General features: G+C 48.6%; 1 protein-coding gene across 1 annotated transcript in view; it reads left to right on the top strand.

Annotated features, from left to right (window-relative positions):
- The first annotated feature begins 18,976 nt into the window (after positions 1–18,976).
- Positions 18,977–26,015, top strand: part of LOC125518834 (uncharacterized) — a 45,793-nt gene continuing 38,754 nt past the window's right edge. The window contains exons 1-2 of the mRNA XM_087532656.1: positions 18,977–19,259; positions 19,339–19,529. Of these exons, the coding sequence (XP_087388782.1) occupies positions 18,977–19,259; positions 19,339–19,529 (474 nt within the window). The remainder of the gene's footprint in view (positions 19,260–19,338; positions 19,530–26,015) is intronic.

Raw genomic sequence — 26,015 nt, 5'->3', positions numbered from 1 at the left:
TTTCTGCGCTCTGGGATTCTGCCCTTTCACCATTTCTTATATATCCGGAGATCCATAACTTCGATTGGATTGAAACCTTCGCTCCGATTTTTCCCGAAAATTAGCTTTCTTGCGGCCAAAGAAGAGCAGTAACCGCCTTACAGGGGGGCCCACGGGGGTTAGGGGCGCGCCCCCTGCCTCGTGGCTCCCTCGGGTACCGCCTCGCGTTGAATTTCTTCACATATTTCACATATATTCCAAAAATATTCTTTGGCCATTTTTATCCCGTTTGGACTCCGTTTGATATCGATTTTCTGCGAAACAAAAGACATGCAACTAACAGGAACTGGCACTAGGCACTGGATCAATATGTTAGTCCCAAAAATAGTATAAAAAGTTGCCAAAAGTATATGAAAGTTGTAGAATATTGGCATGGAACAATCAAAAATTATAGATACGACGGAGACGTATCAGCATCCCCAAGCTTAATTCCTGATCGTTCTCGAGTAGGTAAATGATAAAAAAATTGATGTGGAATGCTACCTAGCATAATCTTGATCATGTAATCTAATCATGGCATGAATATTAAGACATGAGTGATTCAAAGCAATAGTCTATCATTTGACATTAATATTATAATACTTCAAGCATACTAATAAAGCAATCATGTCTTTTCAAAATAACGTGGCCAAAGAGAGTTATCCCTACAAAATCATATAGTCTGGCTATGCTCCATCTTCACCACACAAAATATTCAAGTCATGCACAGCCCCGATGACAAGCCAAGCAATTGTTTCATACTTTTGATGTTCTCAAACCTTTTCAACTTTCATGCAATACATGAGCGTGAGCCATGGATATAGCACTATAGGTGGAATAGATGGTGGAGGTTGTGTGGAGAAGACAAAATGGGAGAAAGTCTCACATCAACGCGGCAAATCAACGGGCTATGGAGATGCTCATCAATTGATGTCAATGTGAGGAGTAGGGATTGCCATGCAACAGATGCACTACGAGCTATAAGTGTATGAAAGCTCAAATCGGAAACTAAGTGGGTGTGCATCCAACTTGCTTGCTCATGAAGACCTCGGGCATTTGAGGAAGCCCATCGTCGGAATATACAAGCCAAGTTCTATAATGAAAATTCTCGCTAGTATATGAAAGTTATAACTCAAGAGACTCTCTATATGAAGAACATGGTGCTACTGTGAAGCACGAGTGTGGTAAAAGGATAGTAACATTGCCCCTTCTCTCTTTTCTCTCATTTGTTCCTTTTTTTTGTTTTTTTGGTGGGCTTCTTTGGCCTCTTTTTTTGTGGGCTTCTTTGGCCTCTTTTATTTTTATTTTTGTAAAGTCCAGAGACTCATCCCAACTTGTGAGGGAATCATAGCTTCCATCATCCTTTCCTCACGTGGGACAATGCTTTAATAATGCTGATCAGCACACTTTTATTTACTTACAACTCAATATTACAACTCAATACTAGAACAAAGATATGACTCTATATGAATGCCTCCGGCGGTGTACCAGGATGTGTAATGATCTAGCGTAGCAATGACATCAAAAAATGGACAAGCCATGAAACATCATGCTAGCTATCTTACGATCATGCAAAGCAATATATATGACAATGATGCTCAAGTCATGTATATGATGATGATGGAAGTTGCATGGCAATATATCTCAGAATGTCTATGGAAATGCCATGATAGGTAGGTATGGTGGCTATTTTGAGGAAGATATAAGGAGGCTTATGTGTGATAGAGCGTATCGTATCACGGGGTTTGGATGCACCGGCGAAGTTTGCACCAACTCTCAAGGTGAGAAAGGGAAGTGCACGGTACCGAAGAGGCTAGCAAAGATGGAAGGGTGAGTGTGCGTATAATCCATGAACTCAACATTAGTCATAAGGAACTCACATACTTATTGCAAAAATCTATTAGTCATTGAAACAAAGTACTACGCGCATGCTCCTAGGGGGATAGATTGGTAGGAAAAGACCATCGCTCGTCCCCGACTGCAACTCATAAGGAAGACAATCAATAAATAAATCATGCTCCGACTTCATCACATAACGGTTCACCATACGTGCATGCTATGGGAATCACAAACTTCAACACAAGTATTTCTACAATCCACAACTACCCACTAGCATGACTCTCATATCACCATCTTTATATCGCAAAACTATTGCAAGGAATCAAACACATCATATTCAGTGATCTACAATTTTTATGTAGGATTTTATGACTAACCATATGAATGACCAATTCATGTCATCTCTCTAAATAGATATAAGTGAAGCAAGAGAGTTTAATTCTTTCTACAAAAGATATGCCTGCGCTCTAACAAATATAAGCGAAGCAAAAGAGCAATTCTACAAATGGCGGTTTTCTATGTGAAGAGAAACAGGCAATCCAAACTTCAAATGATATAAGTGAAGCACATGAAGCATTCTATAAAGCCATACTCAACAGATATAAGTGAAGTGCAATGAGCATTCTATAAATCAACCAAGGACTATTTCATACCAGCAAGGTGCATAAAAGAAAAGTGGAAACTAAATGCAAAAGACGCTCCAAGATTTACGCATATCATGTGACGAATAAAAATATAGCTCCAAGTGAAATTACCGATGATCGTTAGAAGAAAGAGGGGATGCCTTCCGGGGCATCCCCAAGCTTGGTTGCTTGGGAGTCCTTGAATATTTCCTTGGGGTGCCTCGGACATCCCCAAGCTTAGGCTCTTGCCACTCCTTATTCCTTCATCCATCGAGATCTCCCCCAAAACTTGAAAACTTCAATCACACAAAACTCAACAGAAAGCTCGGTAAGATCCGTTAGTATAATAAAGCAAATCAATACTCTAAGTACTGTTGTAAACCAATTCATATTTTGTTTTTTCATTGTAGCTACTGTAATATAACTTTTCCGTGGCTTAATCCACTGATATAAATCGATAGTTTCATCAAAACAAGTAAACTATGCATCAAAAATAGAATCTGTCTAAAACAGAACAGTCTGTAATAATCTGAACATTCACCATAATTCTGATACTCTAAAAATTCTACCAAAATTAGAAAAAAATAAAAGATTTGTATAGAAAGACAGTTTAAGAAGTTTCAGAACCGTTTGACGTTCGAGCAAAAAATGTAAAATCACGCACTACAGCCAAAGTTTATGTCCTGCACAAACCAACAAGCAACTAAAACATCCTAAAGGCAAACCTTGGCACATTATTTTTAGAATGCAATGGAACTGTACAAGGGGATAACTTTTTTTTGAAAAGTTTCTGTAATCAAGATTCACAAAGTTTCCGTGAGCATGAACAAAGTTCAAGGCTAGCTCCAACTTTAACAATGCTCGTCTTTCTCACTTTCACTTTCCTTTTTGAAAAAAGTTTTGGGTTCCCCTCTTTATTTTTTGTTTTTTTAAACTATATAAAAACACTCAACAGAAATAAATGACTCTCTAAAACTTCCGGGTTGTCTCCCTAGCAGCGCTTTCTTTAAAGCCATTAAGCTAGGCATATGGTGCTCAAGTAATGGATCCACCCGGATCCCAAGGTATATCAAAGCCAATTTTAATTAACAATGATTTTTAATTTAGTAGTGAGCACAAAGTAACATATATCATGTAATGACGAAGTCTAACTCTCTTCCTATGCATCGGCATGTCATAAAAGAACAATTCATGCACACAAAGTAAAGGCCAATGCATAGTATAAACAATTTCTTGCAATTTTTTCGTGTTGGAGACATAAAGAGGAGGAGATGTAGTTCCTATCTCATAATAATTGCAAGTAGGAGCAGCAAGCACATGCATATTATATCTATCAAAATCATCATGTGTAATAGCAAAACACAACCCGTCAATATAATCCTTAACAAGAGCAAACTTCTCCGATATAGTGTAGTTGGGAGAATTCAAGAAGATAATAGGACTATCATGCGTGGGTGCAATAGAAACAATCTCATGTTTAACATAAGGAACTATAGCAAGTTCATCTCCATAAGCATAATTCATATTGGCATCTTGGCCACAAGCATAGCAAGCATCATCAAAAGGGATATTTCAAGAGAATCAACAGGATCATAACAGTCATCATAGCAATCATCCTTCCGTAAGCACGAAGGGAAATTAAAGAATGTATGAGTTGAAGAGTTACTCTCATTAGAAGGTGGGTATGGGTGATCAATCCACTCTTCCTCCTTTTGTTCTTCGCTCTCCTCCTCATCTTTTTCATCCAATGAGCTCACAATGTCATTAATTTCTTCTTCCATAGACTCCTGCAAAATATTAGTCTCTTCTTGGATAGCGGAGACTCTATCAATAAAATCATCAATATTGGAATTGAATTCATAATTCTCATAGCAATATTTATGTATAGCAAAATTTGCAGGTCTGTAAACATCATCATCAAGATTTTCACACTCTTTAAACAAAGATTCAATTTCATAAGCACCCAAAAAAGAAACAAATTCTTCTATTTGTTCCACATCATAGTAATCATATATACCATTAGCATAAGATGCCAAGGTTTTATCATCATTAAATTTGCATGAAAAGGGAAGGTGTGGAGCCTTCATCCTAGAACAACAAGTATTATCAAATCTCAAGCATAGTTCCCGAGCATACCAATGTAACATATGAATTTGATCCCATAATAGTTTCCCTTTTGAGTCAAGCGGTAATCCCTAAAGTATTCACGTTGATCGAACGTGTCCCCCATTACATAATTGAATGGGGTTTTCTCAAGATTATCAAAGTAATACATAATATTTTTCACATAACCAGCATCGAGGGTTTTAGGAGGTTCCCCATCTCCATGAATAGCAAGTAAACCTAATTTTTTGGTATTTCGTGTTCCATATCCATAACTAAAGATACAGAACAACTAAGAACAGCAAATAAAAAATACTTAGTGATAAAGCAAACAAGCACACACGAGAATATTCACCCCACGCTATGGCTCCCCGGCAACAGTGCCAGAAAAAGGTCTTGATAACTCACAAGTATAGGGGATCAATTGTAGCCTCTTTCCATAAGTAAGAGTGTCGAACCCAACGAGGAGCTAAAGGTAGAACAAATATTCCCTCAAGTTCTATCGACCACCGATACAACTCTACGCATGCTTAACGTTCGCTTTACCTAGAACAAGTATGAAAGTAGAAGTACTTTGTAGGTGTTTTTGGATAGGTTTGCAAGAATATAAAGTGCATGTCAATAAAAAGTAGGGGCTGTTTAGGTAAAGAAGCAATAAAGTTAGTATAGCGAGTGTGGAAAAGTGGTGGTAGGAGTTGCGAAATTGTCCCTAAGCAATTGACTACGTTACTAGACCGATAGCAAGTTTTATGTGGGAGAGGCCACTGCTAGCATGTCATCCCTAACTTGGAATTCTATGCACTTATGATTGGAACTATTAGCAAGCATCCGCAACTTTCATTATGGTAAAACCCAACCATAGCATTAAGATATAATGGTCCCCCTTCAATCACGTATGCATCAATTTCTATGCTAGGCTAAAGTTTCTGTCACTATTGCCCTCCAATACATAGTCCTGTAAACATACAACTAACCCTATGATGTGATCCATGCACGCTCTCATATGATGGGCACCAAAGGACAACAACATAACCACAAGCAAATTAAATCAATCATAGCAATTCATCAACCACCGATAGGAAAACGAAAATCTACTCAGACATCATAGGATGGCAACACATCATTGGATAATAATATGAAGCATAAAGCACCGTGTTCAAGTAGAGGGTACAGCGGGTTGCGGGAGAGTGGATCGCTGTAGATAGATGGGGGAATGTGATAGATATGTTGGTGAAGATGGCGGAGGTGTTGCTGAAGATCGCAGTGATGATGATGGCCCCGGCGGCGTTCCGGCTCCACCGGAAGCGAGGGGGAGAGAGCCCCCCTCCTTCTTGTTCTTCCTTGACCTTCTCCCTAGGTGGGAGAAGGGTTCCCCTATGGTCCATGGCCTCCATGGCATGGGAGGGGCAAGAGCCCCTTCGAGATTGGATCTATCTCTCTGTCTCTCTCTGTTTCTGCGCTCTGGGATTCTGCCCTTTCACCGTTTCTTAAATATCCGGAGATCCGTAACTCCCATTGGATTGAAACCTTTGCTCTGATTTTTTCCTAAAATTAGCTTTCTTGCAGCCAAGGAAGAGCAGTAACTGCCTTACGGGGGGGCACGAGGGTCAGGGGCGCGCCCCCCTGCCTCGTGGCTCCCTCGGGAACAGTCTCGCATTGATTTTCTTCCCATATTTCACATATATTCCAAAAATATTCTCCGTCCGTTTTTATCCCGTTTGGACTCCGTTTGATATGGATTTTCTGCGAAATAAAAAACATGCAACAAACAGGAACTGGCACCGGGCACTGGATCAATATGTTAGTCCGAAAAATAGTATAAAAAGTTGCTAAAAGTATACGGAAGTTGTAGAATATTGGCATGGAACAATCAAAAATTATAGATACGATAGAGACGTATCACAGCCACCTTCGCATTCCCACTCCGTTCGCTCGGGAGATGGAGGTCGACCCGCCACAGGCCTTGAGGCTGCATATGAGGGGCTACAGGAATGGCACCATGCGGGTCGACGTCGACTTCCCCGCCCCTCATGTGATGTATCTCCGTCGCGGGTGGAAAACCTTCGCCCGTGCCCATAGCCTGTCGGAGGGGCTCGTCCTCCACTTCAAATTGATGGAGAACGGCCTGCTCTCTGTCAAGGTTTTTGGGCACTTGGGAACTTGCCTAAGGTGTTGCGCGGAGAGATCCACCGACAACGAAACCTCCTCCTCGGGCTAGAGTGATGAGGAGGACAGCAACAGCGACGACGAGGGCATCAAGCGGGAGGACTCCAATTCCGACTCCGTCTGACCGCATAGCCCTCCTCCCTCGGCCACGCGCCTTGCCGAGGGTCTTCCTCGTCAAGCTCTCCATCTGCGCGTTCCCCGTCGCCTCCTCTTTGCTTTCACCTACCGCACCTGGGAGGAAAGGAGCAAGAACGGAGATCATGGGGCACTTATCTTTCTTTTAAATTATAGGCACTTGCCAAATCTTAATTTCTAGACAATGTAATCTCTCGGGCCCATTCTTGTGTCCTGTAACCTTCGTACTTGTATCAGCATGTTAATGAAAAAGGCTAGCCTTGCCGGGAACCCGTGCACGCGTACGTTCATGCAGAGGCGAAACGCCTCCTTAATGTAAATAAGCGAGTACTCCCGGCAAGCTGTCCTGCCAATACCCTTTGCGCCTGCCGGAGAATCACATCTACCGGGTTACAAACAAAGGGTCCAGCCCCCCGTCCACCTCCCTTTAGCAAGGGCTACTACAGCCACTCCAACCGAAGCAGCGTCCGGTGTCAGGAATGGGAGCACCAGAGTTTTTTTTAAGGAGAGTGGTGAGGTTTTATAACACACAAGTCACGGGTTACGAATACGAATGGGAAAGATGTAAACTTTATCTGTTTGGTTTTCCGGGCGGTCTTCTCAGCTTCTCGCCGGAGCCGGGTCCTTGGAAGGATTGTGCGTCCTTGTCGTAGCTAGAAAGAAGAGAGGGCAAGAGCATGGAACCTTGGCGGTCCACAGATATTTCTTGGAATCAAAAAGCAGTACAATACCCTGGAAAAGCATGCATATATGTATATACATAAACATGGAAATCAATAGGAAACTATACATGCTAAGGGATTCCTTTCCCTGACTGCGCACAGGGTCCATGCCTGGCTTTGTACATAGGGTTACATGCCTTGTCGGCAAGGCTAGTACAAAATGGGGGTTGCCGGGGCTCCCGGCAACCGTGCCTTAGGGGTAAAACTTGCGAAGATGTTCGATATTCCAGGAATTGCTCATAGGAATGCCATCTTCGATCTCCAAGCGGACTGCGCCGGGCCTAGTGAGTCGTATTACTCGCTAAGGGCCTTCCCACTTCGGCATCAACTTGTTTGAATTCTTGGCGGATTGAATTCGCCGAAGAGAAAGGTCGCCTTCCTCAAGGCTTTGGGCGTGAACCTTGCGGCTATGGTAGCGACGCAAGGCTTGCTGGTAGCGAGCGGCTCGCACAGCAGGCTGAAGACGATCTTCCTCATGGAGCATTGCATCATCTTGGCGCAACTGCTCTTGCTCAAGCTCATCATAAGCGAGCACTCGAGGTGACCCGTATATGAGTCCCGTGGGGAGAACTGCTTCTGCCCCGTATACCAGGGCAAAGGGCGTCTGGCCAGTGGCTTGATTTGGTGTCATCTTGATTGACCAAAGAATCATTGGCAACTCATCAATCCAGCGCCTTCCGCACTTGCGTAGCTTGTCAAAAGTTCTGGTCTTGAGGCCTCACAGCACTTCTGCATTTGCCCTCTCAACCTGGCCGTTACTTCTGGGATGAGCAACGGAAGCAAAACAGACCTTGCCGCCAAGGTCTTGAACGTACTGCATGAAGGTGCGGCTCGTGAACTGTGTGCCGTTATCGCTAATGACTCTGTTTGGCACACCGAAATGGTAGACTAGTCCCTTGAAGAACTTGACGACTGACTGTGTTGTCACCTTCCTCACCGGTTCCACTTCCGGCCACTTTGTGAACTTTTCGATCGCAACGTACAAGTACTCAAAGCCCCCGACAACACGGGGAAAGGGGCCCAGTATGTCGACGCCCCAGACCGAAAATGGCTAGGAAAGAGGGATTGTTTGAAGGGCTTGGGCTGGCTGGTGGAGCTTCTTTGAATGGAACTGGCACGCTTCACACATGGTTACTAGTGCAGTCACATCCTGGAGAGCGGTGCGCCAGAAAAACCTTGCCGGAATGCTTTGCCAGCAAGGGCTCTCGACCCTATGTGGGAGCCACACATGCCTCCATGTATCTCTGCCAACAGCTCCAGTCTGTCCTCCCGAGGAATGCACTTTAATTTCACGTTGTTCGGCCTCCTTCTGTATAGGGCATCATCCAAAAACTGGTACATGCTGGACCAACGGCTACTTTCTCTGCTTCTTCATGCTCCTCAGGGAGTTCCCTTGTTTGGAGGAAATGGACGGTGCGCTGCGCCCATGCCGGAGCATGGGGCTCGAAGTCAAGGACTAAAGGCTCGTCTATGGCCGCAGGGGCAGCTGCCTCTACGGTTAGGGCTTGAGGCCCCGCCGGAGGTTGCCGCTCCCTGGCGAGTCTGGGCACCCGGCAATGTCCTTGCCGGCGGCCCCTGGGAGCTCAGCCGGAAAGTACTTGTCGGGGCCCGCCTTCCTTCGTTTGTTCTGTCCTGCTGATGGCTCAACAGATGGTTGGGTTAATTGAAGCACAAAGGTACTTGGTTCCACAAGCAACTTCAGGGCAGCGCGCTTTGACAGGTCGTCGGCAATGGTATTTTCTGCTCGGGGAACATGCTCTGCTTGTAGACCATCAAAACGCTCCTCCAACTTCCTCACCTCATCCACATAGGCCTTCATCAGCGGGCACTGGTAATCCTTGTTGACTTGCTTGACGACGAGCTGTGAATCACCTCTAATGACCAGCTTCATGATTCCGAGGTCTACTGCGATCCTGAGACCGGCAAGCAATCCCTCATACTCTGACGTATTGTTCGTTGATTTTTCCCGGAGAAAGTGCATTTGGACTACGTACTTGAGGCCCTCTCCGGTGGGTACGACGAGTAATACGCCGGCACCAGCACCTTGCAGCGAGAACGCTCCATCGAAGTACATGAAACAATCACAGCTCGTCTCCTTGCCAGGAATGGTAGTCTTTGAATCTCTTCATCGGGCGTTGATGTCCATTCTGCTATGAACTCTACCAAAGCTCGCCTCTTAATTGTCGAGGTACTCTCAAACTTCAGGCCAAAGCTCGATAGTCCCAAAGCCCATTCACAATCCTCCCAGTTGCATCCGGGTTGTGCAAGATTCATTGCAAAGGGAGGCGGGTGACGACGGTGATCTCGTGTGCTTGGAAATAGTGACGCAGCTTTCTCGAGGCCATAAGGAGGCCGAAAAGCAGCTTCTGCATACCAGAATACCTTGATCTAGCCCCCTGCAAGAGGGAGCTGACAAAATAAACCGGGTCCTGCACCACCTTCTTCTTCTGTTCAACTTCGCCCATCTGCGCAGACTCTGTCTTGCCGGGACCGGGCCTTGCCAGGGGTCCCGCCTTCCGGCGCCAGGCCCTGCCAGGGAGAGCCCCAGCCCATCATCCGATGGCTCTGCTGCTGATGCCGCTTCTTCCTCAATTTCCCTTTGTGCCACCAGCGCGGCACTGACCACTTGATTTGTTGCTCCTAATTATAGCAGCAATGGCTCTTGTGGTTTAGGCGCGAGTAGTATTGGCGTGGAGGAGAGGTACCTCTTCAAGTCCTGCAGCGCCGCCTCTGCCTACGGAGTCCATTTCACTGGACCCACCTTTTTCAAAACTTTGAAAAAGGGGAGGGCGTTCTCAACAGACTTGGAGATGAACCTACTTAGGGCGGCAACGCAGCCGGTGAGCCTACGGACGTCTTTGACCCATCTTGGCACCTCAATCTGCTCAATTGCTTTGATCTTGTCTGGATTTGCTTCAATTCCGCGTTGATACACAAAGAACCCAAGAAGCTTGCTGAGTGGGACACCAAACACGCACTTCTTTGGGTTGAGCTTGAGGTTGATCTTGCGCAGATTTACAAATGTTTCTTCCAGATCTTGCATGAGCATGGCCCTGTCCTTGGTTTTGACCACTATATCATCCATATAAGCTTCCATGTTCCTATGCAGCTGGGGCTCAAAACCAATTTGGACTGCTCAGGCAAACGTTGAACCAGCGCTCTTCAACCTGAAAGGCATTCATACAAAATAGTACGTACCACATGGGGTGATGAACATGGTCTTTTCTTCGTCTTCCTTCATCATGAAAATCTGGTGGTATCCTGAATAGGTGTCGAGGAACGACAGCAGGTCACACCCGATAGTGGAGTCCACAATCTGGTCGATGTGTGGCAGAGGGAAAGGATCCTTTGGACAGGCTTTATTGATATCCGTGTAGTTAATACACAGCCTCCATTTCCCATTTGCCTTACACACCACCACTGGATTGGCCAACCACGTGGGGTGGAGTACTCTTCTAACTAGGCCTGCCAGCTCCAACTTCCTGATCTACTCAATGATGAACTCTTGTTGCTCCAAAGCTTGCTTCCTGACCTTCTGCTTGACGGGCCGCGCATGAGGACATACAGCAAGATGGTGCTCAATCACTTCCCTGGGAACGCCGGGGATGTCGGATGCTTGCCATGCAAACACGTCGACATTCGCCCGCAGGAAGGCGACAAGCGTGCTTTCCTATTTGCTGCCCAGGGTGGAGCTTATGGTAAAAGCCCCGCCCATGCCGTCCCCCTTGACGGGCACCCTCTTGGTCTCTGGTGGTGCTGCCTTAGATTTCTTGCTCTTGCCGGTGGAGCTCTCTGGCGCGTCCTCGACGGGAGCGCTGCACTCCGAAGAGGCGGGCTTGCCGGAGTGGGTGCGGGAGGTCTTGCCAGTTTTCTTCCCTCCCGGGGTTTCAGCGGCAGGAGCAAGTGCCTTGGCAGCAGTTGCTGCAACTGCCTCCCGGTAGAGTTGGTCGGCGTAGATGAGTGCGTCTTTCTTGTCAGAGGGGACGGTGATGATGGTCAGCGGCCCAGACATCTTCAACATGTTGTAGGCGTAATGTGACGCTGCCATGAACTTGGCCAGCGCTGGGTGGCCAAGGATCCTGTTGTAGGGCAAGGGGATCTTGGTGATATCAAAGACGATCTTCTCCGTCCTATAGTTCAGCTCGCCCCTGAATGTAATGGGCAATGTGATTTTACCTTTCGGCTGACTCCTCCCGGGGTTGACCCCTTGAAACATGCCCGTCTCCTCAGGTCTCCATCGGGGATTTTCAGCCTCTTGATCATGGCAGGCGAGATCAAGTTCAGTCCGGCCCCACCATCAACTAGCACTTTTCTTACCTTGAGGTTGCATATTGTTGGTGAAACCAACAACGGTAAACACCCCACCGCCGTTGTGTGATCAGGGTGGTCCTCAATGTCAAAAATGATAGGGGTGCTGGACCACTTCAGTGGCTTCTGGGCATCGGTCGATGGTTCTGCCGCGGTAATCTCACGCGCCCACTGCTTCAGTTGGTGGTGAAAGGTGTGCAGCGAGGTGTCACCGTCGATGCACATGGCCTCCATAGCTTTCTGGAACTCATGCTCGTCGAACTCGTAGTCCCCATCATGATCATCATCTTCCTCCTTATCATGGCCCCGAGCGGGCCTCTCTTGTTGATTATCCTTGTGGCGGCAACCTCCTTAGCCACCAAGCTTCATGCCAGACCCCTCAGCACCATCCTGACCCTTCTCCTTGTCCCGCCTTTCATATTCAGCTTTCTGCTTTTATGCAAGCAGCTCAACCTATCGGCAGTTCTGGAGGTCATGGCTCTTGGTGCGATGGATCTTGCAGTACTGCTTGTCAGAGCCTCCTCACTTGTCGACAGCCGCCAAGGCCCGACAGGCGGCGCACCCGGCAACTTCCTTGCCGGGGTCATCTGCCTTGGCCTTCTTGGCGGCGCCGGGGTCACCGGATCCCTCAACGGCAAGCACATTCTTTCCCTTGCGCTTCCTGTTGTGGCGCCAGCCCTTCTTCGTCGGGGCGATGGCGTCTTCATCCATGGAGTCGGTTTCTGCGCTAGCGTCCTCGCCAGAGTACTTCCTTCCTTCCTCAGCCCGAGCACATCTATCAGCCAGAACATAAAGTTCGGCTACATCCTTAACCTTGTTCATCGCCAGCTCTTCACGCATCTTGTGGTTGCGTACATTTTGATGGAATGCACTGATGACAGCGGCGGGGTTAACATCTGGGATGGTGTACTGTACACGGATGAACCTTTGTATGTATTTGCGCAGGGTCTCGCCGTCCTTCTGGGGGATGACATGCAGATCACTTGCCTGGCCAGGAGCTTGGTGGCCTCCGATAAAGGCGCCAACAAACTCATGGCACAGATCCGACCAAGAAGAGATAAAATCCACTGGCAGGTGCATCAACCATGACATGACGTTGGGTTTAAGCGCTAACGGAAAGTGGTTGGCGAGCACCTTGTCGTCGCGATCCCCGGCGGCTTGCATCACGATGGTGTAGATTCTGAGGAACTCCGACGGGTGAGTCTTGACGTTGTACTTTTCCCCAACATCAGGCTTGAACGTGCGGTGGGAGGGCCACTGGAACTGTCGCAGCTCTCGGGTAAAGGCTGGACAACCCACCTCGTAAGGCAGGTCGCCGGAGTCCCCCAGGCACTGGGTGGTCCATAGTAGGCCCCGCACGTCGATCTGGCTATTGGCGTGCTTCCCGCCATCGCTCGATGGTGGTTCGAGCGTCTTCCTGAGCTCGCTCTCAAAGAACTCGATGTTGGTCGCAGCGGGTTCGCGGCTTGGATGATGCCATGGAAACATTGTCACAGGCGTTGGCCCAACGAGTCGGCGGCTGATGTTGCTGGCGTGGGGGAGGAGAGTGCACTGTGGTCGCAGCACCCCTGGTCCTCCCACCTCCGACGTGCACCGGCTCTACAGTACGCCGGCACAAGGGTCCCGCTAACTGCGGCTCATCTTTGTTGGCGAACCTGATGAGGCTCCGGATGGTGGCTCTCCACTCGACGAGCTTCTCCGCGGCAGGAGGAAAGTTGAGGAGTAGTTGCACGCGCTCCAACGCTTCTGCTGGCATGGGTGTCGGTGAAAGCTGCATGGACCGTGACACGCTCCGACTGCTAACCATGTTAGAAGGAGCTCTATCATGGTCTCGTGGTCGCACGCCGCCTCCGTCAACTTCCGGGCGCGCACGGCGGCCTGGTGCATTCTGAAAGTGACGCAAAGGGCTCTTCCCGCGGCGGCGCCCGGGGGCGCCGGCGTCACGGTGTTGTTCATCGCGCGCGGCCTGGGGAGGTCGCGTCGCGGACACCGGCTGGGGCGTCCGGGAGGTCGCCCCGCTGCCCATGGGCAGCACTGCCCCGCCCTCGGGCCCAGCGGCGTGTGGCTCGTCGTCTTGGACCTGAACGACACCGCTCGCCTGGCTCCGATTACCAGAGTGTCATGGATGCTCGCGGCCTGCGCCTCTGACGCCGTCCGTGGCCACTTCGTCGCTCGCCCGTGCTGGTGCGGACAGGTTGGCTTCGGACGACCTGATCACTGTGATCCCCTTCTTCTTGGGGGCCATGGTGATGACGGAGTCGATGTGCTAACTTCAAAACCAGATTTTCATAGTTTGCCCCCCCTACCTGGCGTGCCAAAGATGTCGGGGAAAACGACACCTATGGGATCATAGGGAATCCCTACTACGGTTGACGGGGCGCGGGCCTGTGGAAAGAGCGGGTTTAGAAGATCAACGCGGGGAATTTTTATCCAGGTTTGGGCCGCAAGCGATGCATGCTTTGGTGTATATTTTGTGTTCTTGAGTTCTTGAACTAGATGCGGTGCCTCCTAGCCCAAAAAGTCTGAATCCTTTCTCAGTATGCCTCGGGCCTCCTTTTATATGTCAAAGGGGCTGCCACAGCGGCACACAGGAGGTGGAAAGTGTCTACAGTGTACAAGTCTATCCCTGACATCGTGGGACAAAACACATTTAATGTGTTGCCGACATGTCCTCTTGCTTTATCGGGGACGGCAAGGAAGCTCGTCTCATCTGTCGCCGCCTCGCCTTGCATCGACGCGCGTCCAAGCTGATGAGGCATGCAGCGCCACACTGGCTGGCTGGCTGGCTGTTGTGCTGGTGCGGTCTAGTTGGCCTAGAAGCCGCATGCTGCCACGTAGGTGTGTGCCTATTTGGCTGGCTGGCTGCTGCGTCGGAACGGCCATGGGGCAGTGGAGCCTTGGTAGGCATGTGCCTGGCTGTGGCCCCACAGATATCCCCGGCAAGGGTCTTGCCGGGGTCCTGGCAAGGGTCTTGCCGCGTTTCTATGGTCGTCCCCAGCAAGGATCTTGCCGAGGGCCTTCGTCTTCTGGTTCTTACCCAGTCTTGCAGGCCTATGTTCATCACAAAGATCTGCATGCCACCATGCAGGCGCTCCAGAGCCTTGATCTTGACATTGTCGATGGCGTCATAATTCTCAGACTCAAAGGTGGAGGTCTCGATGGTGTTAGGAAAGTTGCCCCGGCAAGGCTCTTGTCGGGGCAGCGTAGGTTATCCCTGACAAGGCTCTTGCCGAGGGAAACCCATCTTGTCCCTTTGCTCTTCGCACCTCTGGCTTTAGTGCTGCTCGGTTGGTCTTGTATCTTCGCTTCCTCTACCCCGCCAAGCGTGGTCGTAGGTGTGGCTACAACCGCCCGTGCATAAGTAAAGGGGTACAGAAGGCCCCTACTTTTGTACACCAACAGGTTATCCGCCGGATTAGCCTCAACATCCATTTCCTCAGTATCGACCGGTTCATCTTGTTGGGACAGTTCAACTTGATCATCATGATGATCTTCACAATTTCCAGTATGGACCTCAGGGGTTATCAATGTCTGGTCCTTTGATTCAGGTATCTCAGGGTTGGTTGATGACCCGCCATTCTTTCTCTTCTTAGCTTTAGCCTTGGCCTTAGCGTCAAGATGGCATACTCAAAGACACATACTAGTAATTATGTTAAGCTGCCAAAAAACACCTGATAAAATTATTTACCGAGGGTTTATAACCAAAGCCAACAATTGAGTGGAGGACGAGTCTCCTGAAGATGGTGGCAACTCCTGATAATTCGAAACAGAAGGGTTAAGAGGCTGCCTGGTAAGGCCGGCTTGGCAAAGAGAATAAGTTGGACTGTGTGGCACCTCGTTACATCACCTGTGGGTAGATGGTTCATGAGATAAGCCGGCCAGCATCTCTTCAGAGCCGCTCCGAGTTTGGTGCCTTGACTCATGTTGTGTTGTCTTCAAAAGAAAGTTTGGGTCCAAGTAAATGGCGGGATGAGAAAATTTTACTTTCCGAATGACCCGCCTTGTTTTCTTTGGAGACAAGGGTTCTGAGTCAGAAGAGATGGAAGTTACCTCATTGTTATCGGCCCGGCTTGTTACAGCATCACCCTGAGAGTAAGAGGCATCAGCGAGTTCAATAAAGATATGGCCAAGGGAGTCAAGTTCTACCTCCGACTGATTATCAACTGCTGGTGACTCGCCCTATGCTACCGGCTCATTCACAGCAGCAGATTTATTCTTCCTTTGAGTCGGTGTAGTTTTAGTCTTGCTTGCCTGTGTTTTCTTCCTCTTCTAGAATGGGGAGCTGGTCTACATAGTTGAACAAGGCTAACAAGTGAGATATCCGGATAAGCAAGGATTGATAAGCCAGACAAATGGTTATATGTATACTAACCGGAGGAGGTGGGTTAATTTTGAAGAACGGTTGCATCCATGTCTTGTTGCAGCACTCCTGGGTCTCCCTAAGTAGCTTCTTCACAACTTTGTTGATTTCATTAGCCTCTAAGTTATCAGAGCTATTCCGTTGAGCATCTGTTGAGTCACCTGAATAATTGCACATTAAGTTAGGCTGGCGACTCAAGGGCATGATTCTCCAAGTGACCCAGCACCGGGTCAAGTCAACCTCCGTTAAACCATTTTCTAATAAGGCCCTGAGTTTGGAATATGCAACGGTGGTTTGAGCATGCTCTTCTGGAATAACCCAGCTTGGGAGGTCAAAGTCCATTGGAAGACGGCTAACTATGTAACCCGGTAAGGGGTTCTCATTGGCTGGAGTTGTGTTCTTGCAATAAAACCAAGTTTTAATCCATACCTTAGGATGACTTGGTAGAGTGGCTGGAGGAAAGGAACCATCTCTCCACCTCTGGATTGAGACCCCGCCGAGTTCCAGGCTTGGGCCATCAGCAAACTCTGTTTGACGATTGATGTAGAAAAAATCCTTGAAGAGGGGAACAGTGGACTCCATTTGCAGATACACCTCATAGAAAACTTGGAACTAGCAGAGGTTGGATATGGAGTTTGGTCCAAGATCTTGGGGATGAATATTCAAAAAAACTAAAAAGTCCTAGAAGAATTTTGATCCAGGCAGAGAGAAGCCTCTAAGAAGATGATCTACAAAGAAGGCGACTTCTCCTTCACTGGGTCGGGGAACATCGTCACCTTGGGCAGCTCGCCAGCCAATCTCTTCCTGAGCCGGCAGAAGGCCTTGTTCTTAATAGTCGTTGAGCACGAGCTGAGAAACTTGGGAAGGCACCCAGTTGCAAATTGTGTTCTTTGCCATTATGAGACGCCTAACTAAGATTAAGAACATTTGTAATTGCTTTTTGCCAATCGACATACATTTGTTCTTCTTGTTGTCTTTCAGGCTCTCATTGAGATGTACTCGATGCCCAACGGAGAACAGGAGCAGGACCCGGAAGGGGGGCGAGTGGAGGTGAAAGCATGGATTGGCAATCTGACGAAGGGGAAGAGGAGGAGGAAAGCGAGGACTCGAGCAGCGGTGAGGAAGTTGAGTCACCGCCTCGCACTAAAAAGCTTCAAAACATAAGCACGACCCGGCGAGTGTCTGTGGAGAAGTAGCTAGGTCGACTGGGCAAACTTCCAAGCGCACTCGGACTTCTTCCCTTGTGCTGACTGAGAAGGCCCCGAAACAGCAAAAGATTACAGAACCAAAGCCTCGGAAGGCCCTGCCCAAGGTCAAGATTGACGTCCTCGTCGCTTCTGCGTAAGTGTCTTGTCTCCACTTTTTAATCAAGGATTTATGCTGTCGACTCTGTTTCTCATTTGTCCGATTGAATCTTGAAACTTGCAGAGCTGCCACTTCTGGGACTTCTGCCTACAGGGATGATGACGAAGGCGTAGAAGACACGGTCACTTCTTACCCCGGGTATGATTTTTGCAAACTTGCCTTTCCTTTCTCATCCATTTTGTTGACCAACTGAATTCCAACAACTAACTCTTGTTTGCAGCTCCTCCTCATGTCATTGATCTTCCGGATGATGATGAGGACGTGCCGCTGAGGCCTAGGAGGAGTAAGAAGGCATCAACTGGCAAGACGTCCCAATCGGTGCCGGTGGCAGAACTAGTGACCCAACAACCTAAAGATGTGACTCGAGCTTCTGTTACTTTCACTGCTCTAGTATCAAGTGAACGCCCTACATCATCGACTACACCAGTGTTTGCTTCAACTATCCAGCCTCATGTCTCGGAACTTCAAGCTACCGCGACCGCACCATCAACCCCATTCTTTACCACTCATCATGTTCCAGAAAGCCAGGCCGACGCCGCCGCAGAAGCCATTTGCCAAGCTGGCATAATGATGGAGCAAGTGAAGGTGGTGCATGAAAATAGTCAGGCTGCTTATGACGCTAGTGCGGCCCTTCGAGCCAATGTACAGGTAAGTTGGCTTCCGACTGAACTCTTATCTTGTTGCTTGTTCTGTTAGGATATGCTACCTGAAAACTTTTCTCCGTGCAACTTCCTATTATTCTGCACTTTGCATCTGCGCACCCACTGGGTGTTTGATGTCTTTATTGTTTCACTCTTCCACTCGGTCTGGGCGGGCCATGTCGAGTGGAATCCGAACCAGTGGGGGCACGCTAAGTGCACCCACTGGGTGTAGTCCCTGAGACTGCAGTCGACTGCTGACAGTCGGTTGGGGTATGAGTATGTCTTTCTCTCATCCTTTTTTATACTCAATCTGGGCAGGCCATGTCGAGTAGAAACCCGTGGGGGCACGATAAGTGCACCCACTGGATGTAGTCCCCGAGACTACTGTAGAATATTTGATTCTGTAGTAGTCTTAGAGTTCTATTCACTCGGAAGTGAATGATCTTTGATCTTGTCCATTGATGTATCTTTTGCCGACTATAGAAATCCTGTGAGCTTATCTCCAAGTTCGGTGAATTCGAGGAAAAGCAAAGGCAACTCATCCTTGATTTGGAACTCGCCAATCAAAACTGGAAAAAGGCTTGAGACGAAGTAGCTGGTACGGAAGGTAACGACCTGTCGACTGTTTATCTTGACCATCTCTCGAATTATCTCTTCGTTCCTTTCCTTGACCCGAGTGCACATTCTTCAGAGAAAATGAAGCAAGCCTTGGCGCCAAAGAATCTTGACCTTGCAGCTGCACAGAAGGAGGCTAATAAAAAGACCGCACTTGCTGACAAGAAGCTGGCTTTAGTCGAAGCACTGGAGGAAGACAACGCCAAGCTAAAGGCATCTCTCACCGAGGACAACAAAGAAGCGACCTGTTTGAAGAAGGACAAAGTTGCTCTGAACGAGAAGATTGAAGGCATTTCTCGTAAGAGAAATGACCTAGAGGCTTATCTGGGGGCACTCGCCAAAAAGTTGTTCCTTATGCTTGAAGGTATTTCCCTTTGTTCGACTATTTAACTGTCGTCGATTCGTCAGGCATTCGTCGACTCATTATTTCTTTGGGTTTGTAGAATTCTGTCAAAACTTTGAAGAAGAGACTGGGCGGGTCGAGACAGGTCTGGACGCTGTCCTTTCTCCCATCGGTGATGATGCTACTATGAACGTGCTTCGACTGGAATCCCGTGTTGCCAATGTTACGAGCTACCTTGCTCGCCTGAAGGTGGCTGTGTCGCGCATTGATACAGCACTCTGGCCAAGGGCGGTGCCTCAAAATGATCTCGAGTCTCTGATGAGTCGAGTCAATGTGGTCCCTGGCCGAGTGCAAGAATGGAAAAAGTCTTCTGCTCAATGTGGTGCTGACGTGGCTCTGTCACTGGTTCGTGTCCACTGCAAGGAAACCCAAGAAGAGAAGCTGGCAGCGATCAAAGTTGCCAATACCAAGAGGCATGACTTTCGATCATTCATGGAAACCTTCATTGCTGCTGCCACTCGGATTGCTGACGTGATTGATCTGGACGAGTTCGTCGAGCCTGCAAGCCCTCCTCCTGCGGAGTGAACAAACTTTATGCCTCGCCTTAAATTTGCCTCGGAATGCCGAGTGATTTTGTATCCGTTAAACTCCTTCGGGCCTGATGCCCGAGTAATTTAATCTGTGCTCTGGAACCTTAAGATTTTATCTGAACTTGGTTTATCTCTGCGTATGCTTGTATTCTCCTTTGAGTAGAACTTTTTCTTCACTCGGAATAGTCTTTGTACTTGAGATGCAGCTCTGAGGAGGAGGTCCCAGTCGACCTGTACCTTGTCGTCCTTGCGGATCAGGATGGAGCACATGTTATACTTGTGGCGCAACTCCGAAGAGAAGGTTACAGTCGACCTGCACCTCGTCGTCCTTACAGATAAGGATGGAGCGCATGTTGTATTTGTGGCGCAGCTCCGAAGAGAAGGTTACAGTCGACCTGCACCTCGTCGTCCTTGCGGATAAGGATGGAGCACACATTGTATTTGTGGCGCAGCTCCGAAGAGAATGTTACAGTCGACCTGCACCTTGTCATCCTTGCGGATGGGGATGTGTTTCAAACTTAGGCAAGTACTGGACTGCAGCTAAGTCCCCGAGTGAGAGGGTTGCTCACCACTCGGTAGGATTTTTCAAACTTAGGTGAGTACTGGACTGCAGCTAAGCCCCCGAGTGAGAGGCTTGCTCACCACTCGGTAGGATTTTTCAAACTTAGGCGAGTACTGGACTGCAGCTAAGCCCCCGAGTGTGAGGGTTGCTCACCACTCACTAGGATTTTTCAAACTTAGGCGAGTACTGTACTACAGCTAAGCCCCCGAGTGTGAGGGTTCCTCACCACTCGGTAGGATTTTTTGAACTTAGGCGAGTACTAGACTGCAGTTAAGCCCCCGAGTGAGAGGGTTGCTCACCACTCGGTAGGATTTTTTAAACTTAGGCGAGTACTGGAACGCAGCTAAGCCCCCGAGTGAGAGGGTTGCTCACCACTCGGTAGGATTTTTTAAACTTAGGCGAGTACTGGACTGCAGCTAAGCCCCCAAGTGAGAGGCTTGCTCACCACTCGGTAGGATTTTTTAAACTTAGGCGAGTACTGGACTACAACTAAGCCCTCAGTGAGAGGCTTGCTCACCACTCGGTAGGATATATTTTTTTAAACTTAGGCGAAATGGATTCGCAGCTAAGCCTCTGAGTGAGAGGTTTGCTCACCACTCGGTAGGATTTTTTAAACTTAGGCGAAACGGATTCGCAGCTAAGCTCCCGAGTGAGAGGCTTGCTCACCACTCGGTAGGATTTTTCGAACTTAGGCGAAACGGGTTCGCAGCTAAGCCACCCACTGGGGGGCTTAGAAAATAAAAAAGGAACAACAATCATTTATGAGACTGTAAAAAATTGTGTATTTAATAATCAAACTGGAAGGTATTTCTTATTACATCTCAACAATCTGAAAGCTTAAGTGTACAAGGGGCGGAGCAGCTCCGTATTCCAAGCGCGTGGCTCGTCTTTCTTGTGCTCGACATTGTAAATGTGGTATGCTCCGTTGTGGAGCACTCTGGTGACAATGAAGGGGCCTTCCCAAGCAGGAGCGAGCTTGTGTGGTTTCTACTGATCCACTTGAAGAACCAAGTTTCCCTCTTGAAATGCTCGACCCCTCACATTTCTGGCGTGGAATCGACGCGGGTCTTGCTGATAAATGGTCGACCGGATCAGGGCCATCTCTCTTTCCTATTCCAGGAGATCAATTGCATCTTGCTGAGCCTGTTCTGCTTCATCTTCTGAGAAAAGCTCGACTCGGGTGCAATGTGAAGCAGGTCACTCGGAAGTACAGCTTCAACTCCATAGACCAAGAAGAATGGAGTTCGGCCAGTCGACTGATTAGGAGTTGTCCTCAATCCCCAAAGCACTGATGGAAGTTCATCGACCCAGGCGCCTGCCGCATGCTTGAGATCACGCATCAATCGGGGTTTCAGTCCTTTGAGAATCAATCCGTTTGCTCTTTCAGCTTGTCCATTCGACTGGGGACACTACAAAAAAAGACACATCCATGACATTTTGGGCCGAACGAAAAAAAATTGTCATACCTATGACACTTCTATGACAATAATTGTGACAAAACCCGGTATCATCATAGATGTGGTGGGGTCCTACTTCTATGACAAAAAATCATGACAGAAAATGGGCTTTTCGTCCTGGGCGGGCCGGAGACGCAGTTGCATGACATTCTTTGGGCCGTCCATGACGGAAAAAACTGTGGTAGAAGCGAGGGCAAGGAAAATATCAGGGTGTTCCCGGTTATGGTGGGTGGTCGGGGCCGAGCAATGCGCATTTCTCTCGTACACGCATGCGCGTGGGTGCGAGGCGTTGGGCTCTAACTGAACCTGAGCGAGGCATTGGGCTCTAACTGAACCCGAGCGATTACACTACAGGCTACGCGTTACTGAACCCGAGCGATCGATCGATGGCTGTTAACTGAACCCGGTCGATGCTGCCTCTGGATGAACAGTGAGTGTTGCTGGGGGGTTTGGATGAATAGTTCCCGGTGGGGGTGGATGAACAGGACCCCATGGTATTGCCTCTGGATGAATAGGACCCCGATCGATCGAGCCGGTTGGGGCTGGATGAACAGGACCACCCCGTGGAGGGCAGGATGAACAGTAGACGGTGGAGGGCAGGATGAACAGTAGCCCATGGAGGGGTGGTTGAACAGGAGCCCGTGGAGAGGGCTGGTTGAACAGTAGCCAGTGGAGTAGCACGCGGTGGAGGCTGGATGAACAGGAGCCCGTGGATGAACAGTCGCTCGTGGAGGCTGGAGGGGGTCGACGGTGGAGATGAATAGTACCCCGTGGAGTCCCGTTTTGCGGTAGGCCACACCCTCCCAGTGAACAGGACCCCCGTTTCGACCGTAGCGCTCCAACACAAGTCTGTTTCCTCTGTTTTGCGGTACGCCACACCCCTCCCGATCAACAGGACCCCCGTTTCGACCATAGGAGGTTCGTTTCCTCCGTTTTGCGGTACGCCAGACCCCTCCCGATGAACAGGATCCCGTTTCGAACATGGCCGGTCGAACACAAGGCCATTTCCTCCGTTCTGTGGTACGCTAGGCCTCGTTTCCATCGGTTGTTCCGTCCAATCCCTCCCGATGAACACGACGCCGCATTCCATTCCAACCCAGCCGGTTGGCTCCCCATGAACACGACGACGATGCTGTTCTCCGTTCCGACCCAGCCATGTACACGAGCCCTGGCCGTACGTATGCGCGAATAGGCGTTCGTGACCCTGCCCGTATGTACGTACGTGGTCGTATTTTCTTTCTTGCACACTGGCCGCTGTACGTACGTGTACATGCTACGTGCGCGCCTCTACTACGACACGTGCGCGCCTCTGCATCGACCAGTATGTACGTACACATTCGTGACCAGAATAACAACGATGCATATGCTTCGACCAGGTGGGTCCCGACTGTCAGGCACTTGCTTGCGTGCGAAGATGTAGCTGGTGGGTCCCAGCAGTCAGGGGGTGAATCATTTTTTTGCCCGGACGCACTTCCTTGCGTGCGAAGATGTAGCTGGTGGGTCCCAGCAGTCAGGGGGAAACATTTTTTTCATGAAATACGGTGGCCCGTCCGGTGGGTCCCCCGTTGTCAGGTGGAGGAATAATTATTTTGCACGTAATAAGGAGGCACTTCCTTGCTGCGGCCGTGGACCCAGCTGTCAGCCTCTCCACGTACAGTCCACGTCCGAAGGAAGCCGTTCCTTGACCATGTTGACCATGCCGCGCCGAGAGCACCAGGGCGGTGGACGACGGCGAGGCCTAGGAAGGGGACGACGCAGAGCCAGGGAAGACACGGCAGTGGATGCCCATGTAACACCCTCGATGCGTCTATATCTCCCACGTGTCGAGGCACGACTTAGAGGCATAACCGCATTGAAGGCATATGCCGCAAGTTAGGCAATCTTCACAACATCCCATGTAATATAAATCATAAAGGGGAGATAACATAGTTGGCTTACACTCGCCACGTCAATCAATTACATAAATAACATTACATCATCCAAACACTCATGGCCCGTCTACGGCGCCAAAATAAAAGATAACCCAACATGCGACACGGTCCCGATCACCCCCAACTGGGCACCACTACAGATCATCAGGAAAGGAAACATAGTAACATTGAGAGTCTTTGTCAAACTCCCACTTGAGCTCATACGCGTCTCCTGGAGCAGAATCATCAGGCCCTGCATCTGGTGTAATAGTAATCTGTGAGCCACAGGGACTCAGCAATCTCACACCCTCGCGATCAAGACTATTTAAGCTTATAGGAAAGCCAAGGTAAATATATGTGGAGCTGCAGCAAGCGACTAGCATATATGGTGGCTAACTTATTCGCAAAAGAGAGCGAGAAGAGGGGGCAAAGCACGAGCGAGAAACTAGAGAGCAACCTACGCAAACATTACTCCAACACCGTGTCCATTTACTGGACTCCGCTGAGAAGAGGCCATCACGGTAACACACTCAGTTGATTCATTTTAATTAAGTTAAGGTTCAAGTTATCTACAACCGGACATTAACAAATTCCCATCTGCCCATAACCGCGGGCACGGCTTTCGAAAGTTCAAAACCCTGCAGGGGAGTCCCAACTTAGCCCATGACAAGCTCTCATGGTCAACGAAGGAATAGACCTCCTCCCAATACGTTCCGATCAGACTCGGTATCTCGGTTATTCAAGACACTTCGACAGGTTAAAAACAAGACCAGCAACACCGCCCGAATGTGCCGACAAATCCCGATAGGAGCTGCACATATCTCGTTCTCAGGGCACACTCAGATAGGTCAAGCTACAAGTAAAACCAAACCTCGAGTTTCCCCGAGGTGGCCCCGCAGGCTGCCCGGTTCGGACCAACACTCAGATAAGCACTGGCCCGGGGGGGTTTAAAATAAGATGACCCTCGGGCTCCGGAAACCCAAGGGAAAAAGATGCTAGGTGGAGAATGGTAAAACCAAGGTTGGGCATTGCTGGAAAAGCTTTAATCAAGGCGAACTATCAAGGGGTTCCCATTATAACCCAGCCGCGTAAGGAACGCAAAATCCGGGAACATAACACCGATATGACGGAAACTAGGGCGGCAAGAGTGGAACAAAACACTAGGCGAGAGGCCGAGCCTTCCACCCTTTACCAAGTATATAGATGCGTTAAGATAACATAGCAATATAATGATATCCCAACAAGTACATAAATGTTCCAACAAGGAACGGCCTTCAATCTTCACCTGCAACTAGCAACGCTATAAGAGGGGCTGAGCAAAGCGGTAACATAGCCAATCAACGGTTTGCTAGGACATGGTGGGTTAGAGGTTTGACATGGAAATTTGGGAGGCTTGCAAGCAAGTGGTAGGCATCGTGGCATTGGCATAGCAAAAGAGTGAGCAAACTAGCATAGCAAAGATAGTAGTGATTTCGAGGGTATGATCATCTTGCCTGCACAGTTGTCAGAGTTGACTGGATCCTCGAAAGCAAACTCAACGGGCTCCTTGTTAGCGAACTCGTCTCCCGGATCTACCCAAACAAGACAAACAAGCAACAAGGATACAATCAACCACGTGCAAGGATCAAACAAAATGATGCAATGATGATATGCTATGCGGGATGCGATGCGGGATGCATATGCATGATATGATAGGAAATGCAAGAACCTGGCCTCAACTTGGAAATCCAAGTGTTCCAATGGAAAGATGAGATGAAATCGCTTGAAAACGATATAAAGAACTCCGGAATCGGAGTTACGGTTTGGAAATGGCAAGCGATTCAAATATGGCCACGTTCTGCGATTTACAGCAAGTAGCCATCTAAATGCAATGAGATGAACATGCTACAGCACCCAAACATGACAACAAAATACATGGCAGGGATGCATTCAATATTCTTAACAAAAGTCTAGCACTGATCTACGGCCAAATCATCCATTAACAGGTTCAAACAAGCATGGCAAAAATGCATATGGCAAACAGATCTCAGACTTAGTGAAATTAACACTTGTCTGAAATTTCAGATCAGGTAGCCCACTTCGAAGCAACAAAACTACATGCTACAGGAACTGAACATGTCAAAGTAAAGCATTGCATGGAGCTACTCAAAGAGCTTAACAAAAGTCCCTTAGTGACCTTGAGCCAAAAGGGATCAGAAAATACAATTGCAAGCATGTGAACATAGCAAAAACATAATCAGTTTTCAGACTTAGTGAAG

Source organism: Triticum urartu, chromosome 7A (genome assembly GCF_056163025.1).
Source record: "Triticum urartu cultivar PI428250 chromosome 7A, HENAU_Tu73, whole genome shotgun sequence".
Classification (NCBI taxonomy): Eukaryota; Viridiplantae; Streptophyta; class Magnoliopsida; order Poales; family Poaceae; genus Triticum; species Triticum urartu.
This window is presented reverse-complemented; position numbering and strand designations above follow the sequence as displayed.